Genomic DNA, 19,535 nt, shown 5'->3' with positions numbered 1-19,535 from the left:
TTCTTCATTTGTGAATAATAACTCTTACTGTGGTCCGCTAGAGTTTCAAAGACATAGAAATTGTTTTGTAACCTTTTCCAGACAGATAGATGATGAATGTCTTTGTTTTGTCATGTGTTTTTTTGAATTTCTTCAGATCAGGGCATAATAATGTGTTGCTTTTTGAGATCTTTTATCTGCTTCATGTTGTCAAACAGGTTCTATATTATTTAAGTGATTTATTGGTTCTACAGGTCTGGCAGTAATCAGGCCTGGGTGTGGTTAGTAGTGAAACTGCACGAAGCTTTCCAAAAAGTGCAAATTAATCATAGTTAATGTATAGGGAGGCAACACTTTTTTACAAAGGTCTGTAGAGCGCAAATGCAGCTTTTAAATCAACAATAAAAAAGAATGAGGAAAAAAAAACATTACTGTTCTCTAAATAGAGATGCAGAGGTCAGTTTCCTCTGCTGAGACGCACAAAGCTAAGATATCAACGCGCCACTCAGCTCTTAAAGGGAATAACAACTGGCACACTAACTGGTTTATTTCACATTACTGCTAAAACACACCCATGATTAATTAAGAAAATTACTACACACCTTTTGCATGCTTCAAGCTGCACAAGGCATGCTTTTTGTGCCCTTTCCATACCAAAGGAAATTCTGCAGAAGCGATGTTGGAAGAGGCAGAAACCGGTGTATAAACATTCAATTCTCCATATTCATGCACCTGGTCTTGATTAAGCAACACAGCAAATGGAAAAAGAAACTGTAACCGATCTAACAGGCCCCTTCGTTCAGTGTGAATCCATGTATGAATCCATCTGCTGCAGTACAGCATTCCTGTCACACAAATTCTGCATCTCCGCGAGTTTTCATCACTGTAAGTGTCAGGTCTGATGGAGTGGGCGGTCATTCAGAAAGGGCAAAGGCTCATCTTACATTCCTCTCTCTCTGTGGCTGAGCTGATTACAAAGCAAATCAAAATATTCAGCTTTGGACGTTGACCGTGAGGAGGGGCCGGGGGGGCCGGGGGGCGCGGCTCAGACGATTACACCCTGAAATACAGCTGCATCTGCAGAGGTGAGATGAGGTACACAATCACACAAACAAAATTCGCACACACACACACAAACACACACACACACCTACACACTCCTGCGCACAAGCTTAATGAGCACAGGGGAGGTGAAAGCACTCAGGACGCATTGTGATGCGCTCCAGATCATTTGCATGTCTGGCGGAGAGAGAGAGAGAGAGAGAGAGAGAGAGAGAGAGAGAGAGAGAGAGACGTTATGACAGGAAGAATATTCCCTCGCTCCCCCGTAAACAAAGCCGTGTGCCCCCTCCCCCTCCCCCCGGCCCACCTCAAGGGTGTCTCAGGCTTATACGGAACGCCCCGTGGCTCTCTGTCAGAAAGAACACCTCTGTGTTTGAGGTGTTACTGCGTTTGACCCCCTCGGGGGGATTCGCAGCGGTCCGGACGACTGATCATTAAGTCATTATAGAGCTGACCAATCTCTGAATACCTCACCCGCTGTCAGACCCGTCTGACAAACAGCATCATTCAAACCTCCCGGGAAACATAAACCTCCCTGCCGTCTCTGGCCACTATAACAGAAACCCCTAACCCATAGCCACAACTTCAACCCCTGCCTTTAACCATTCTCTAGAAAGACACACTCAACACTAGTGATTAGAGCACTAAGAAAACACCTCAGACTGGTGAACAGCCACCTCAGTGCCCAGGGAGCAACTGGTGGTTTGGTGCCTCTTACTTGTGGATGTTGGATGTTGAGTTTTGAACCAGCAAGCCCACATTACTCTAACCTTTACGCCACAGCTGTCTGATTTATTACTGAATCACTTCTAGCAGATACTGAATCAGTTACAGACGTTAATGAATCATTTACAGCAGAATAGTTTAGAGTCATTACTGAATCAGTTACAGAAGTTACTGAATCATTTACAGCAGAATAGTTAAGAGTCACCTTGCATCAGTTATAGATATTACTGAATCATTTACAGCAAAATAGTTAAGAGTCATTACTGAATCAGTTAAAGAAGTTGCTGAATCATTTGCATGAGTTACTGAATTATTTACAGCAGATTAGTTTAGAGTCACTACTGAATTAGTTATAGATTTTAACAAATAGTTTAGAGTAATTACTGAATCATTTACAGCAGAATAGTTTAGAGTAATTACTGAATCAGTTATAGGAGTTACTGAATCGTTTACAGCAGAATAGTTTAGAGTCATTACTGAATCAGTTTTAGATATTACTGAATCATTTACAGCAGAATAGTTAAGAGTCATCCTGAATAAGTTATAGATATTACTGAATCATTTACATGAGTCACTGAATCATTAACAGCAGAATAGTGTAGAGTCGATACTGAAGCTGTTACAGACGTTACTGAATTATTTAAAGTCATTACTGAATCAGGTATAGATGTTACTGAATCATTTACAGGAGTTACTGAATCATTTACTGCAGAATAGATAAGCCATTACTGAATCATGTAGAGAAATTACTGAATCATTTAAAGTCATTAGATGAATCAGTTATAGATGTTACTGAATCAGTTACAGGAGTTACTGAATCATTTACAGCAGAATAGTTTAGAGTCTTTAATGAATTTGCTATAGACGTTCTTGAAGCAGTTACAGGAGTTACTGAATCATTACTGAATAATTTAAACACAAACATATAGCAGTGAATGAATCATTTATTCATCACTGAGTCATCACTGAATCTGATATAGCAATATATCAGTCATTTAAAGCAGAACCGATTACTAAATCTGTTAAAGAAGTTACAGAATCAGTTCCAGGAGTTATTGAATCATTTACAGCAGAAAAGTTAATGAATCTGTTATAGAAGTTATTGAATCAGTTATATATAGCAATTATATATGTTACTGAATAATTTACAGGAGTTACTGAATCATTTTTAGCAGAAAAGGTTAGAATCATCACTGAATTTGTTATAGAAGTTACTGAATCAGATATAGATGTTATTGAATCAAGTACAGAAAACACTGAATCAGTTATAGAAATGACTGAATCATTTAGACCAGAATAGTTTAGAGTCATTATTAAATCATTTAGAATCTAAATCATATATTATGATTATAGAATAATTTATAGTATTTATTCAATCATTTATAGCAATTTCTGTATTATTTATATCCATTTCTGGATTATGTAAAAGAGTTTATGAATAACGTACAGCAATTAGTAAATACTTTTAGTTTTTAGTTTATTTACAGCATCTATTGTTCTATTTTTGCTGAATCTTTTAAGTTGAATCAATTACATCAATTCTTGAATAACAGATAACAGATGCTGATTTATTTATAATCATTTTTTTACATGAATCAAGTCTAGAAATTATGGAATAATATATATTAGTTACTGAAGCACTTATAGTGGTTACAGATTAGTTTACGTAAGTTACTGAATCATATATAGCTGTGAATAAATAATATACAGAAGTTACTAAACCTGTTTTTGTTTATAGTTGTTACTGAATCATTTATGAATGATTTAAGGATAATTTCTTAGTGATTCCTTACAGGTGTTACTGAATTATTTATAGCAGCTAACTGAATCATTTACATGGATTACCAAATCATTTATAGCACTTGCTGAATCATTTAGTCTTTACTGAATCATTTAATTGACAACAAAATCGAGTGATGCCCGATCTCACAAGCTATATGTGAAATACATGTTATGTTAGTTTTAGTTAACAAATAAAGTAAAGTAGATTCCTAGATGACATCTTTTTTATCAGATGTGTGTGTGTGTGTGTGTGTGTGTGTGTGTGTGTGTGTGTGTGTGTGTGGTGTTTTTAATGGAGGGAACGTAGCTACAGTTCTCATTACAGCAGGCACATTAACTGTACACCCCTGGGTCTGTGTGCAGTATTATACACTGCTGTGTCTCAGAGCTCGGCCTGCAGGCTCCAGCACTGTGATAGAGGAACCTGCACTCAGGATAAGTAGATTACAGTAGGAAATGCAGCTAAACGAGGTTAGTGGATGTACAGACAGTGGATTTGTATAGATCACTCCAGCAAGGTGTCCATTCTATAAGTGTATGTGTGGGTGTTTGTGTTTGTGTATGGGTGTTTTTTTACAATGTGTGCTTATGTGCAGTGTGTGCAGGTGTGTGTTGTGTTTTTTACATTGTCTGAATTATTTAAAGTCATTACTGAATCAGTTATATATATTACTGAATCATTTACAGGAGTTACTGAATCATTAACAGCAGAATAGTGTAGAGTCGATACTGAAGCTGTTACAGAAGTTACTGAATTATTTAAAGTCATTACTGAATCAGTTATATATGTTACTGAATCAGTTACAGCAGAATAGTTAAGTCGTTACTGAATCAGGTATAGAAATTACTGAATCATTTAAAGTCATTAGATGAATCAGTTATAGATGTTACTGAATCAGTTACAGGAGTTACTGAATCATTTACAGCAGAATAGTTTAGAGTCTTTAATGAATTTGCTATAGACGTTCTTGAAGCAGTTACAGGAGTTACTGAATCATTACTGAATAATTTAAACACACATATATAAACATATAGCAGTGAATGAATAATTTAGAGTCATCACTGAATCTGATATAGCAATATATCAGTCATTTAAAGCAGAACCGATTACTAAATCTGTTAAAAAAGTTACAGAATCAGTTCCAGGAATTATTGAATCATTTACAGCAGAAAAGTTAATGAATCTGTTATAGAAGTTATTGAATCAGTTATATATATATATCGATTATATATGTTACTGAATAATTTACAGGAGTTACTGAATCATTTTTAGCAGAAAAGGTTAGAATCATTGCTGAATTTGTTATAGAAGTTACTGAATCAGTTTTAGATGTTATTGAATCAAGTACAGAAGTACAGAAGTGTGTGCAGGTGTGTGTTGTGTTTTTAACATTGTCTGTTTATGTACAGTGTGTCTGTTTATGTGCAGTGTGTGTGTGTGTGTGTGTGTGTGTGTGTTTTCCACGGTGCCACACTAGTAAGGAACAGGGGTGTCAGCATGTTATTTATTTTAGGAGGTAACTAAGTTAAGTAAAGCTAAGCTAAGTAAACAAAATTGTTATTCTTAAAAAAAAAAACAATTTCTTTTAAAGTCAAATGAGCACCAGATGTTAATCTACACAGATTTCCTGAAAACTGTTTATTTAGGTGAGTAAAGCGCTTCTGTTTATGAACAGTAAACTTAGATTTCCTGATTTCCACTAAGGGGGCAGACCTCCTCACTACTCAATCACACAACCTTAATCTGTCCAAAAGACCCATGGGATCACCCAGCAGTTCATAAAGACCCCCTGCACTGAAGGTGGGCTGAGTTACACTGTTATACTGTACTGTACATAAAAATACATATTATTTATGACAGAATATTTTTATTGCATAGCCTTTTCGCCACACAGAAGAGCATGAGGGAAAAGAAGCACTGAGAGGACCAAGAAGCACTGAGAGGAAGCCGATGATGAGCTGGAAGGGTGTGATTGGATCTAAGGGCGCTAATCAGTTTGCTCTAATGAGGAACCAGTGGTTCAGAGTGAGGAGAAAACCTGCAGAAAATAAAACAGTCTTCTTATTAACCCTTCAGACGCATTATTAGAGAGAGAGAGAGAGAGAGTGAGAGAGAGTGAGAGACAGAGAGAAAGAGTATGGCAGTGTATTACAGATGAGCAGTGTTTCATTTCAGTTCTGTCTGAATCCATTAATCCACCTCTCTCTCTCTCTCTCTCTCTCTCTCTCTCTCTCTTTCTCTCTGTGTAACCTGAGCATGTTATTACTGAGTGCATAATTTACCAGACACACCTTATTCACTCTCTCTTTCTTTCTTTTTTCTTTCTTCCTCTCTTTCATTCTCATTTTCTTATCCATTCTTTTCATTCTCTTTATCTTTCTCTTTCTCTCTCCATTATTTTTAATTGCTCTCTCTCTGTCTCATGTTCTCTCTCTTTCTCCCTCAATCAGTTTTCATCCCTCAATCAGTTATCATCCTTTTCTCGTTTCTGTCTTTCATTTCTTCTCTCTCTCTCTGTCTCTCTCACTCAATCAGTTTTTCTCTCCCTTTATCCCCTTTCTCATTTCATTCTCTCTCTCTCTCTCTCTCTCTCTCTCTCTCTGTAACATAAGAATGTTATTACCGTGAGCACAATTTACTAGACACACCTTATGTACTCTCTCTTTCTCTCTTTTATTCTCATTTTCTCTTCCCTTCTTCTCTCTCCATTATTTTCATTTTTATTGCAATCTCTTTGTCTCATGTTCTGTCTCTCTTTCTCTTTCCTCAATCAATTTTTTTTATTTTAGTCTTCACTCTGTCTCTCTCTCCATTTTGCTCCCATTTTCTCTCTCTCACTCTGTTCCTCTCTCACTTCTTTTTTTCTCCTGTCTTGCTTTCTTTTTTCTCTCATTCTCATTACCTATTTCTCTTCCTCTCTATCCCTGCTGTCTCTACCGATGGTCTTGCACTGTATTACATTATATCCTTTTACTTCACTCACATGCACCATGCAAGCTCTCTCTCTCTCCCCCCCTCTCTCTCTCTCTTTCTCTCTCTCTCTCTCTCCCTCTCCCTCTCTCTCTCTCTTGATGAGCTCGTTAATTAAGCCTCTGGACACATTTTTCACTTTGTTGTGTTTTTGTCTGGTTTATTTCCCCTCCTCCCTATTCCTCCATATACACTGTAAAACCCCTGTAAAAACATGAGCAAATTACAGCAGTAAGGTACAGTAGGTATCTTAAATATGCTAGGACTTAATAACAAAGCTTTATTTACAGTAATACTGTATTACTGCAATACTAAATATTCATGGCTTAGGGCAGGGGTGTCCAAACTTTTTTTGTTGGGGGCCAGAAGGAGAAATATATTTGAAGTCACGGGCCACAGACTCCGTAATAAAACAAATAATGAAATATACCACTTTAAATAATACTTTTTTCCTGATTATTTCATTTATACACCATTTTACTTGACTTTACTTGACTTTATCTTTGACAGTGTTGTGTAAACTAAGATTTTTGAAATTGATGTTTAATTTCATGATGTCTCTTAATATTAAACTCCTTAATTACGGCAACTTTTAGGCTCTTTGGCCCGTTTTTCTGCGCTAGAAATGCGCACCCTCTCCGCTTTTAGACTGTTTTGCCCCGTTTTTCTGCGCTAGAAATGCACACTCTAACCGCTTTTAGACTCTTTGGCCCGTTTTTCTGCGCTAGAAATGCTCACCCTCTCCGCTTTTAGACTCTTTGGCCCGTTTCTGACACCTAGCGTTCAAACTTTGAATCTCACATTATAAAAACCTGCTTAACAGCGGGCCAACTTTCATTCTATTTCTAAAATACGTCGCGGGCCGCTCCAAAAAAGGAAACGGGCTGCAAATGGCCCGAGGGCCATAGTTTGGACACCCCTGGCTTGGGGCATCAGTACAGTCTTATGCGGTATAGGACAGTACAGACCCGTATGTCTTCAAAAGTCCAATTCAAGACCTTTGAAAGTATCCTCAAGTGCAGTCGCAAAGACCATCAAAAACGCTATGATGATGAAACTGGCTCTCATCAGGACCACCCCAGAAAAGGAAAAGCAAGAGTTTCCTCTGTTGGACAGGATTAGTTCATATACCAGAGATACCAGCCTCAGAAACCCCAGATACGATCCATATAACTGCTTCACAGAGTATTTTGGTTTGTTTAACACTTTTAAGTTACCACATGATTCCTTTTTGTGTTCATTGCGATGAGCGTGTGATGTCACCTAAGGCAATTAAATCAAACAGAACATGTTGTAATGTTTTAAGAAGTTACAAGAAGTAGTAGATACACAGTGCTGTCTCTGTGTCTGTGTGAGTGACAGACTGCTGCTGCCTGAGAAGCATGAGGTGGAGGGGAGTGTGAGGGGGTGTCACGGTCTCGCTCTGTTCCCCTGTGTTTCTCCTGTAATTTTCCGTCACGTGTGTCTAATTTGTAGCTCCGCCCCTCGTTACCTGTCTCCCCAGGTGTTCATTGTTTCATGTTTAGTATATATAGTACCTGTTAGTCTACGTTTGCGGTCGGTCTTTGCACCTTCCAACGTTGTCTGTCTCGTCACGTCCTAGCTATAGTTTTGTCACGTTTCGTTATTGCCCTGCTCCACGTTTCTAGTTCTTTGTTTAGTTTGTATTATTTGTTTATCTCTAGTTTGTTACTATTCCTGGTTTTGTACATATTTACGTATTTATTCCTTTGTATATTTTCCCTAGCCCTGTTTATTCACTTTCTGTTTAGCTTAGCTCTTTGTTGGTTTTCCCTGTTTGTTTATGTACATTTACTTATTCGTTATTCCCCTGTTTGTTTGTTTGTTTGTTTACTTATTATTCATTAAAGTCTGTCTTACCCGCTTTTACGTCCGCCTCCCGTCTGGTCCCACGTTACAGGGGGCAGGAGTAAACACGATGTAACCGCGTGGCCTCCACGTGGCCGGACACATGCTTGTAAATGCAGCCACAGACAGCCTGTCGAAAACTGGGCACCTCAGTCCGGCACAGTTTTGTGCAGATATTTCCAGTTACAGCCGAAATCATGATTTTAATCCCAGAAAAACGCTCTTATTAACCTATTAAAAGACAATTTAAATGCCTGATTAAAGGGTCGATTATAGTTGTTTCCTTCGGGTTTTAAGTGCTCGGCTGACTCTAAATGCTGACTCTTGTTTGGTCCGGATCTCTCACAAAACAGAGTGCATGGGTGGGGGCGGGGCTGGTGATGTTACGGGTCCTGAATCGTTAATATTGCGATATTGTTGGAAAAAAAAACATTGCAATGTCAATTTTTTTCCAATACCGTGCAGCCATGTTCCATGTGCCCATTTGACCAAAGAGATTTATACCAAAAATCAGCCTCCTCATTACTGACAGACAGGTGAGAAGTTCCCCAGAGACAGAGACTCCACCAGACCTGAAAGTGTCCTGGGGTGTCTCGCACATTAGCAACAGATCCTCTTTTAATTTCTTAAGTTGTGAGGTGGGGCCATCATATTCATTAATGAGCCTGGGTCACCCATTTTCTTCATTTACTTCGATATATTGATGTTTCCTTACATCCATATCAGCCACTCACCTAGAATAGCAACCACCTCGTCGTCCTGGATGACCTCCAGTGACCCCGAGACCACAAAGCAGAGGCTGTCCACACTCTCTCCGGCGTGATAGATCAGGTCCCCTGGAGCGCAGTGAATGGTCTGGAACTCCATGGCCAGCGCCCGCAGGCAGCCGTCACTGGCCAATCGGAACGCAGGATGCTCCTTAAACACCTTCCTGTTCAGGTGAACGCAGATATCAGCCCGCATGTCTTTAGGACAAATCTGCAGCACCTGCAGAGAGAGAGAGAGAAAGAGAAAGAGAGAGAGAGAGAGACAGTAAGAGAAAGAGACAGTAAGAGAAAGAGAGAGAGAAATACAAAAGTGTTTAGAGGTCAGAGAATCGCCTCCTGTTCGATTTATCGTATTTTTTAAGACTGTAAGGCGCACTGGATTATAAAACGCACTTTTTATAAACGTCTATTTTATGGTCTATTTTCATACATAAAGTGCACCAGATTATAAAGAGCAGATTAAGCAACACTAGTAAGAATGCCTACATCGTAGTGAGCATGGGTGTCGCCATGTTTCCTGTTTAATGGGAAAGTTGGGGGAAGTAAACAAAACTTTGTTTCTTGTTATTAAAAAGTTTAAAAAGATGTTAATGTTAATCTACACAGATTTCTCTCCTGAAAACCGTTTATTTCGGTAAAGTTTATTTGGAGTAAAGTGCTTCTGTTTTTTTTTCTGTTTTTTTTTTTTTTTTTACAGCAAACTTACATTTTCAATATTTTGTCCAAAGGTGAGTTTTCTCTGGGTGCAGCAGCATTAGCATTAGCCGCTAACTGTAGCGCGACTTAAATGTTCGACCTGTAGTGCTAGACTGAGGAACCCTAGGTGTTCCAGTAACCCAGGGCTCTATCAGCTAGCGATTCGTCTCACGTAGCTTGTTTTAACAGGGCAAACACACAGGAGTGAACGGTGAAAGAGCTAGTGCTGCAGTTAGTGGCTAATGCTAATACTGCTAAACCCATTCTTAGTGCTGTAGAAACTTCACTGAAAATTCACCCTTATATTACTGTACTTCAGCAGAGTGGCTTTACTGAATCTGACTTTACATGTATCAGAGGAGGCATGTGCTACACTTCGCCTTCCTAGTGTTGGGGCATCACTAGTGATGGGGGAGAACTAATTACCATTTTGAATTAACAAGTTAGATTAACAATTAGGTTAGTTTGACCCTGAAGTATCACCTCTTGGAAAGGCTTGGGACTTCCCAATGGAAGCTATAAGTTGTGAGGTGAAATCTTGTGAGTGACGCTGGACACTGGCAGCTACTGTTTGTCTTAATCACTGAGGAGACAAAAAAATAGCAAACAGATTCTCCCATGAAATTTGTCTAAAACAGCAAATTTGGCATTATAAGGGACCTGTGGGTACAGTCCTTTGGCCAGGGTCTATGCAATGTGTCTACTGTACTTTATTTTAACAGTATTTTACTCTAGTTTACAGTTACTACACTGTAGTTCCTAGTCAGCATGAAACAACACTTTGCAATAAAGAAAATGGTAACTTGCTCTTACAGCCTATAACAGTGCAATGCTCCCAGGTACTGTAATATAAGAAACTCTTACATTGGAGCGCTGTACACAGCAACGTTCTCTACTTTACTGGTAGAATTTCCCAGTTAAATTACATCACTTTGTCCGAGTGTTGCACTTACAGTTGACTGGGGCAGCTTTAGCAGGACTTGTTGGCATCCTACGGAACCATCTTCACAAGCGACTGAACTTCCCAGCTCTTACCAACCATGTAATTTTTTTGTCTATAGAGATTGTATGGCAAAGTATAAGTTGTCCACATACTTTTTTTTGTACATTTTGTACTTGTATAGACGTTTTTAAAGAAAAGAGGAGAGATATCTGCGGATCTTCTGCCTGCAGATGATAAACTGGTACAGCTGCAGGGATGTAGCTGTAGTTTAGCAAGAGAGTTGTGACAGGCTTCACACACACTCTGTCTACACCTTCAGATCCTCCTCCAGGGTGTACAGTAGAAAACACTGCAGCACATCTGAAGACGCGGAACAGGGAACAACAGCTTGCAACATCAGCAAGGGACAAAACACACACTGACACACACACGCCGACACATACACACACACACAGGCACGCTCCACAGTGGTGTGGAGAGTCTCAGGTTTACAGTGTGTGTGTGGTACCTTCTCGGTGTCGATGCCTCTGGACATGGACCACGTGGAGGCGATGTAATCCATCACTCTCTCGCTCAGGCCTTTGGGCACCTGGTAGAGTTTGAGGAAATCTCTCACGCTGTTCAGCATCTCGTGGTAGCGGTTAGTGTTGGCGTACATCTGCTGGAAGATGGTGGTCACGTTACCGAAGATGGTGGCGTAGAGGAGAGCTGAGAAAGAGAAAGAGATAAAAAAAATAGTAAATCCTTAAAAAAAACATCCTTAAAAAACATAAAAAAAAAAAATAAAATAAAATAAAATCATTTATAGGCAATGTTAAAAAGAATTTGCCATTCGGTCTGTTTCAATTGACTCTTACTCATAGGGCTGGCTATTAACTAGGGGTGTAAGAAAATATCGATACACTTGAATATCGCGATATTACGTTTCACGATACTGTATCGATTCTCAAAAACGCTGTATCCATTCTTTTATTAAGTGTGTTTTTATTAAACTCCTGGCAGCTAGATGGCAGACAGTAGTTACTTTTGTGTTGTTTATTCACCCGGCCACGAGGTGGCAGTGCTGAAATCTATCTTGATCCATTCAGTGCCTCCAGTACACTGCGAGTAAGTACAGCGCTGCATTAGCATTAGCATTAGCACCCCGCTAGCGATGGCAGAATCTAAATGCGTTAGGCCGGCCCCTGGGGTGTACAGAGCTGAAGTGTGGGCTCATTTTGGCTTCCACAATGAAGAAGGCAGAGTGTTTAAGGGCGTTTTCACACCAGCACTATTTGGTCCGGTTAAAACGAACTCTGGTCCTTTTGTAACTTTAGTGCAGTTCGATTGAGCAGGTGTGAAAACAGTAATCACACTCGGGTGCAGATCAAAAGAACAGGACCGAGACCAGCTAGAGGAGGTGGTCTCGGTCCGGTACCAAGCGAACTCTGGAGCGGTTCGCTTTGGTGAGAACGTGATCCGGTCTGGATCCGACCCAGCTATTAAATATAGTCCATTTATTTGAGCTAAATGGCTGATAAGACGCAGTTTAAACTGATATATTAGCCAGATAACGCCAATTACCACAGTTGTGAACAAACGCTGTGTCCATGCGCGCGTCGACTGCGCTGCATTCACAGCTCACAGCCACGTGACTCTGTTTACTATGTTTACATCTGCGCTGCACATAGAAACGCTGTGTTTAAAAGCGCAACGTTTCAGCGTTCAGTGTAAAAACACATATATGCGCTGGAACACAGAATCTTCTCGCTATATTTACTTTTTTTGTATATGTACTTCCACGCCAGACCACGCTCTGACAAATCACAGGACACAGCCTGCTTGCGTGTTTATTGGTGCGCATTTTGGTGCGTTTACATTTATGCCTGTGTGAAACCAGACTAAACAGAGGGAGAAAACGCTCCAAGTAAACGAACTCATCAACTGATTCGGAACAGAGAAACGAACTACAGGTGTGAAAACGCCCTTAAACTGTTGAAAAAAAGTGGCATGATATTGGATGCTACAGGACCTGTTATTAAGTCTAATGGAGCTCCCACCGTTCTGATTGTTTACAAATTAAACTTTTTCCACTTAGATTAAATTAGGTTGTATGAGGTTTTTTTAAGTATCGTGATATATCGCATCGTGAGCCCTGTATCGTGATACGTATCGTATCGCCAGGTTGGTGCCAATACACAGCCCTAGTATTAACACTGATTTTTTTTTTTTGTTGGTGTTCATTTTTTAATTTTCTAATTTTTGAGTTATGAAATCAGTGTCATTATCTAATTATTTCTAGTAATTGCTGCATAAACTTGTAATAGCCGAGAAAATACACACACGTGAAGAGAGCAACTTTTTTTTTACATCTCAAAAATAAGGGTGGGACGATATGTACTGATACAGCAATGTAACGTATCGCTTGTGATAGTTTGTGATATGTTTTTGACATTCAGCGTCAATTTATTTATATATTTTTGTTTTAGTTTTGCAGCTGTTAAAGCACTTAGAAGTAGCTTTTCTTGTTTTCCAAGTAAAAGACTTGAAAAATTGGAATTTTGGATATATGTAAATAACACACAGCCGCGTTTCGATTCAATGTCGATTAAGTAAGTGAAATTTCAGTTGCGATAATGTCACATTCTTGTCCTGTTCTGTGTCTTTCCTGTCTGTCTTTGTGTTTTTTGTGCCCTCCTTTATGTTTGTTTAGTTACCTTACCCCTGCACGTGTCCCTGCGTATTCTTTCCGTGTCTCTGGCCCCTCGTTACCTGTCCCCAGGTGTTTCCTGTTTCCTGTCTACTTCCGTGTGTGTGTGTGTATATATATATATATATATATATATATATATATATATATATATATATATATATAGCCACTTTGTTTCTGTGTTCCCTTGTCAGTTCTTGTGCGTTTTAGATCTGTTTAGGTTGCTGGTCTTTTTTTTCTAGTTCTGGTCTAAAGTTTTTTTCCCGGATTCAACGTGCAGGACCTAAAGCTTCCCACTGAAATTGAATAGGATGCCAAACACCACTTCTAGCATGTCAATGTATACCTTGAATATATGGGGGTAATATACCTCAAAATTGACCATGACCATTTGAAATACATTTAATCAGGTATAATTCAGTGCAGCACTTTTTTTTTCAGCGTAACAGGAAAGTGGTTCTCAGTTTAAGTGTGTGTGTGTGTGTGTGTGTGTGTGCGTGTGTGTGTGTGCGTGCGTGTGTGCGTGCTATGCATCCTGCAGCTGTCAGCTGGAGAATGAGCTATAGGAGACTTGGAGAGCTATTACACAACTCATCTACAGACAGATAGAGAGAGAGATAAAGAGAGAGAGAGAGAGTGAGAGTGAAGGAATGAAAGACAGAGAGAGAGAGAGAGAGAAGAGACGGATGGCAGGGCGAGAGAGACAGAGAGAGAGAGAGAGGTATAGAGGAGGAGGATGCAGGTTAATGCAATAAAGACGAGTAAATGATTTTCTAAAGTGATTTAGGTGTGTCAATAATGGATGGGGTTACAGGAAGAAATCAAATCAACTGCTTTTATGTACACACACACACACAAACACACACACACACACAAAGGTCACACAAGTGACTTTTAAGGAGGTTCTGTTTAAATGAAGCTAATGGGATGATGGGATGTGAGCTCTTACTGAAGGAATCTGCTGCAGATGCTTCTACATCCACTATACAGAGCTCATTCACACAGAGCGCACATTCACATACACTTCATAATCTGATTACTATAGAACATCAGAGTCTGTCTGTAATCTGATCAACATGTTTACATGCACTTGGGCCATCAGATAATGGACAAAAAAATAAATAATTAATTCCTATTTTTGCCTAAGCATAATATCCTTTTCTTTCCTTTGAGGATGCTTGTTTGGAAAAGTAATTAAAATATTTATATATGTATTTTTTGCACTATAGGGCACACTTAAAATTCTTTAATTTTGCCCAAAATTATAATTTTTATAATCTGGTGCGCCTTATGTATGAATATTACCTGTCAGGTTGTAAGGAGCAATAAAAAGCCACTCCGCTGAAGTACAGCGTTATACAGGAGTTTCAGGTAAGGAGTAGCGTTAGCCTGGCTAGCACTGCTGGAGCAGCATTAGCATTAGCTGCTAACCATTAGCTGCAAAAAAAGTGCTAGCTCTTTTGGCTTTCAGAGGTGAGTATTATCGGCATGTATCCTGCACGTTTACCGTGTTAAAACAAGCTGCATTGAACAAACTGCTAGCTAATATCGCTCTGGCTTACTGGAACACTCAGGGTTCCTCAGTGTAACGCTGTCGGGCGGCATTTACGTCCTGCTAGCGCTGTGGTTAGCCGCTAATGCTAATGCTGCTGCACCCAGCCTTAGTGGAAATTCGGGAATATAAGCTTATTGTACATAAACAGAAGCACTTAACTCACCCAAATAAACAGTCCCCCCCCCACACACACATTTATATTACATACAGTATGTTTGGCCAAGGGCTAATAAACATTGCTTCATTTGTAAATTTGAAACTAAACAAATGTTCTACTCATATCTTGAGTTTAATTCATTTTCTTTTACATTTTATTAAAAAACTAATAAAAAAAAGAGTAGCACTTTTTGAAAGAAATGTAACATAAGAAAGGTAAAGGGCAAATATTAACCATGTAAGCTGTTTATATTGCTTGCAATTTAGGTGAAGCGAGCATGTGTAAAGCATTTTAATGTAAAACTGCTTAATTTTGCTGAATTAAATACAAGTAACAAAGTAAACGAGTAACAAAAAATATGAACACCACACAAGGGTTAAGGGGTTAATATTGTGGCTCACACATCAGTGCTGTCCATGGTTCTGCATCCTGAGGCTCCAGTTTCAGAACCACTGTTGAGGACAGCTCAGGAAACCACAGGGTTGAATTAAGGAGATGAAAAACTTAAAACTACCTGCTTCCACTGCTGAATCCTGCTGACAGTGTTTAATCCCAGGTAAGGATTCTATATCAAGATTCACACACGCAAACAAAGCTCTCTATTACATACATGACTCTATATGGAATAAAGGAAGTATCGGTTCTTTTATGGCTTCATTCACTGAAAGAATCAACTGAAGCACCTTTATTTATTTGATTTAGTGTGAATCAGATAAAATGCTGAAACACAATCGTCTATAATAATTTGCGTGTCAGATCCTGAGAGCTCCATTGTGTGATCTGACGTATTTGTCAGCTCAAAATAAAATTTCTCCATCAATAAACCACAAAAACACAAAGAATTGTAGACCATGTGTTGTCCATGACTTTTCCTAAACTTTTTGGGTATTCCTTATGTATTTCATCATAGTCTGGATCACTTTAGTATTCGTTTACAATGTAGGAAAAAAATAAAAAATAAATACAAATATTGGATGAGAAGGTATGTCCAAACTTTTGACTGGTACGAAATATATTTGCACATTTTCAAAAAAAAAAGTCAATTTAAGCTTACAGATCTATGGGATTATTATTGGTTTACTTGAAGTAAACTACCTTTTTTTACCATAATGGAAGCATCTTGTGATGCGTGGTTTTATTGTTAGGTTGTACGGTTTGTTGTTTTATTTACTTTTAGTTCATTTTTTATTGGTTTCTTTAATTAGTAATATTTTCTGAGCTATATGTAAATTAGTATATCGTTGCTGTGCAATGAAAAAAACACTTCTCTCCAAAACAGCAACTTTACAGCAGAGAGAAAAAACTTTATAAAGTTGATGAACTTCAATTAAAGTCAATGTAAAAGGAATTTATTTCAGGTAATTTGAAGAGTTTCTATTGGTTCGTTCATCAAGAAATTTTGGCACAGTGTTAGGGACAGTTCGTCTGTTTAAATTATGGAGTAAAATAAAAATCGACAAAAATAAAGATAAGTGTTTTTCATTGGACAGTGACGAAAAATATATTTAGTTTTTTATTGTACAGTAATTTAGTTAAAACTTACTTTTGTTTAAACATCCATCATAAATAAAGATGACCTGAATTAACCAGGTGTACTCACAGGACTTTTCACAGGGAGTGCAGATGATTGGTCAGATTGAAATGATGGGCATGTGCTTTGTCTCCGCCCCTAAAGGCGGGAATATACCCCACAGAAGCAGGTTTGTGTTCAGTACCAGTCCTTTTCCTCAGGCAGAGCCATTTGTAGTGTTAAATAGTGTGATTTAGGGCATTGTCTTTTTTTTGTGTGTGTGTTTGTGTGTGTGTCTGTGTGTGTGTGTGTGTGTGTGTGTGTGTGAGGTTGAGGTTATGTGTGCAGGCATGCAGAGTGACAGACTCGGCTGGATTTGGGACAGATTTGGCTTGGAGGTGACAGCGGAGAGGAGCTGAGTTGACAGTGAATGTCTTCACATGTCTCTCTCTCTCTCTCTCTCACACACACACACACCCACACACACATTGTACAGAGTGTGCTGAGTCAGAGATTGGGTTTTTTACAGGGTTACAGTGGAAAGAAAAGCCTAAAAAGCAGTGGGACCGTTCAGTGCCCACCCTCACTGTCTTTAAAGTGGACATGTATTATTGAAAGGACCACCTCACCCTACCCAACCCCACCGCAGCTCAGTCAATTATGCATGATTTCAGACCACTGCACAAAGCACACGTCTACTGCTCTCACACACACACACACACGTTTGTATCTTCTAAAAGATCAGACCATGAGAAAAAAATATGAAAAAAAAGTATTTATATGTAATATTAAAATGACCAATACATATTATAAATATCTCTATGTAATAACATGATCCTTATGTAGTATGCTATTGCATCTCAAAAAAGTAGAATATCATTAAAACGTTACTTTATTTCAGTAATTCAGTTCGAAATTGTATTACAATTCTTTTATTGTTGATGATTATGGCAGAAATTACAAATGTATTTTATAAGATTAATTGGTACTTTTGGCAGCGTGGGCAGTTTGCCAAGTCCTGCTGGAAAATGAAATCCACATCCCTATAAAAGTTGTCAGCAGAGGGAAGCATGAAGTGCTGTAAAACAGCAAAAAAAAACTTTCTAAAAAAATGACTTGATAAAACACAGTGGATCAACACCAGCAGATGACACGTCAGTCCAAACCATCACTGAGAGTGGAGAGACACACAGTCCATGCTGCTTGAGGCCTAGTGTGAAGTTTCCACCAATCAGCTATAAGTATTGTAAGGGGGGTTTAAAAAATACGCCTTGCTCAGCTCAAAATAAAGGCATAAACTAATTATCTTAATTAATCGTGGGTGTTTTTTGGGTGTCCTGAGAAATAAACCAATCAGTGTGTCAACTTGCCATTCCCTTTAAGAAGCAGGTGAGCTCTGACTTTGGCATGTTAGTATCTTAACAGCACAGCTCTTTGTGTGTCTCAGCAGAGGACACTGACCTGTGTGTGTTCACCCTGTAAGATAAGATACACCAGCATCTTATTTAAGGGATCAGCAATGTTATTTTTATTCTTTATTCTGTTTATTGTTGAGTTAAAAGTCAGGTTTCAACTCAACAAGTGTCTGTGTGTTTGTGTTTAATGAGCGGGGTGTACAGCATGCTGGGTGCACCCATAGTCTGTGTATAGCTGGACAGAGCATCGTCTCTCAAAAGTGAAGCCACCACAGGTCGGGCGGCCCCTGCTGTTCGATTTCAGAAAGCTGTGTAACCCCACCCATCCCCATAGGTTTCAATGGCAAAACAGACAACTTTCAATCACGTTTTTTTCTAATATACTGTAATTCTACCTCCATTATTTAAATGCAGCAGCTAGTGTATCCTCTGCTTATATTGTCACATTTTCCCCACAGAATTCGTTTTTTAAAACGTTATTCAGCTCTATTAAAAAAAGGTGTGGTTATTGTAAAAGGGCTGGTTATGGGCGGGACCAATAACAGACCGTCAGCTCCGCTCCGCTCCGCTCCGCAGCCTGTGACCTCGAGGCAGCCCTCAGGGGCGGGGTTATTTAAATGAGTCTTTCTCCCTCCTCTGGTCTCTACTGCGCAGACTCGGGTATCAGGTAGCCAACATGGTGGAAGATTTTGGCTTCATTTTCATTGAATGAATGGGAACGGTGACACGGCATCCATCTTTTTTTTACAGTCTCTGTTTTACAGTCACCGTTAGTAATTAGTAAAGTAAAGGTTTATTTCAGTCAGTGGAGCACCTGTGCTTTCACCTGTGCTGACAAACTAGCAACACGCCAGAAATTGACCAGAACACACCTTACTTCCAGACCACCACACCCACATCAGTGTAGATTTATTCCGAAACTCTGACACTATTTTAATGACTGGGCACAAGGCGTGAAAATAGACTGTTAATGGGGTGTAAGATAGCAAAGAGCATGACAATTAGCACAGGGTGTACAATAGGGCCCATAGTCTTCTGTGACTGACAGCAACAGACAGACATGCAGACACATTAATTCCAATGAACAGGCACACTCTACTGTTCATTATCCACAACATCTATGAGATTAAACTGCTGCAGCTTTCATTAGAAGGGCTGAGTGTGTGTCCAGTGATCTGAAACCATGCATAATTGACTCTGTGTTGGTGTGAGATGAGTGTGTGTGTGTGTGTGTGTGTGTGTGTGTGTGTGTGTGAGACAGGTCCAGTGATGTACGACTGTCCACTGTAGAGATGATTGACTGTGAGAGACCTGACATTAATTGTTCACTCGCTGGTTTGAAGAGTGTGGTGGAGATCATGACCACACTGGAACTGGGCGTGCATATTAACACACATATTAACAGAGAGGCAGA

The 19,535-nt window shown here is 39.2% G+C and overlaps 1 protein-coding gene across 4 annotated transcripts in view; it reads right to left on the bottom strand.

The window, feature by feature from the left end:
- The window catches only part of kcnh1a (potassium voltage-gated channel, subfamily H (eag-related), member 1a), a 111,152-nt gene that overhangs the window by 33,194 nt on the left and 58,423 nt on the right, over window positions 1–19,535 (bottom strand). For all 4 annotated transcript variants that reach the window (XM_049464121.1, XM_049464122.1, XM_049464123.1 and 1 more), the window contains 2 exons: window positions 11,304–11,503; window positions 9,124–9,376 (listed from right to left, as the gene is read on the bottom strand). In XM_049464121.1, the coding sequence (XP_049320078.1) occupies window positions 9,124–9,376; window positions 11,304–11,503 (453 nt within the window). The remainder of the gene's footprint in view (window positions 1–9,123; window positions 9,377–11,303; window positions 11,504–19,535) is intronic.

The sequence above is a fragment of the Astyanax mexicanus genome, chromosome 14 (assembly GCF_023375975.1).
Source record: "Astyanax mexicanus isolate ESR-SI-001 chromosome 14, AstMex3_surface, whole genome shotgun sequence".
NCBI classification, from domain to species: domain Eukaryota; kingdom Metazoa; phylum Chordata; class Actinopteri; order Characiformes; family Acestrorhamphidae; genus Astyanax; species Astyanax mexicanus.
The sequence above is the reverse complement of the archived record's forward strand: the minus strand, read 5'-3'. Positions and strand labels throughout refer to the sequence as shown.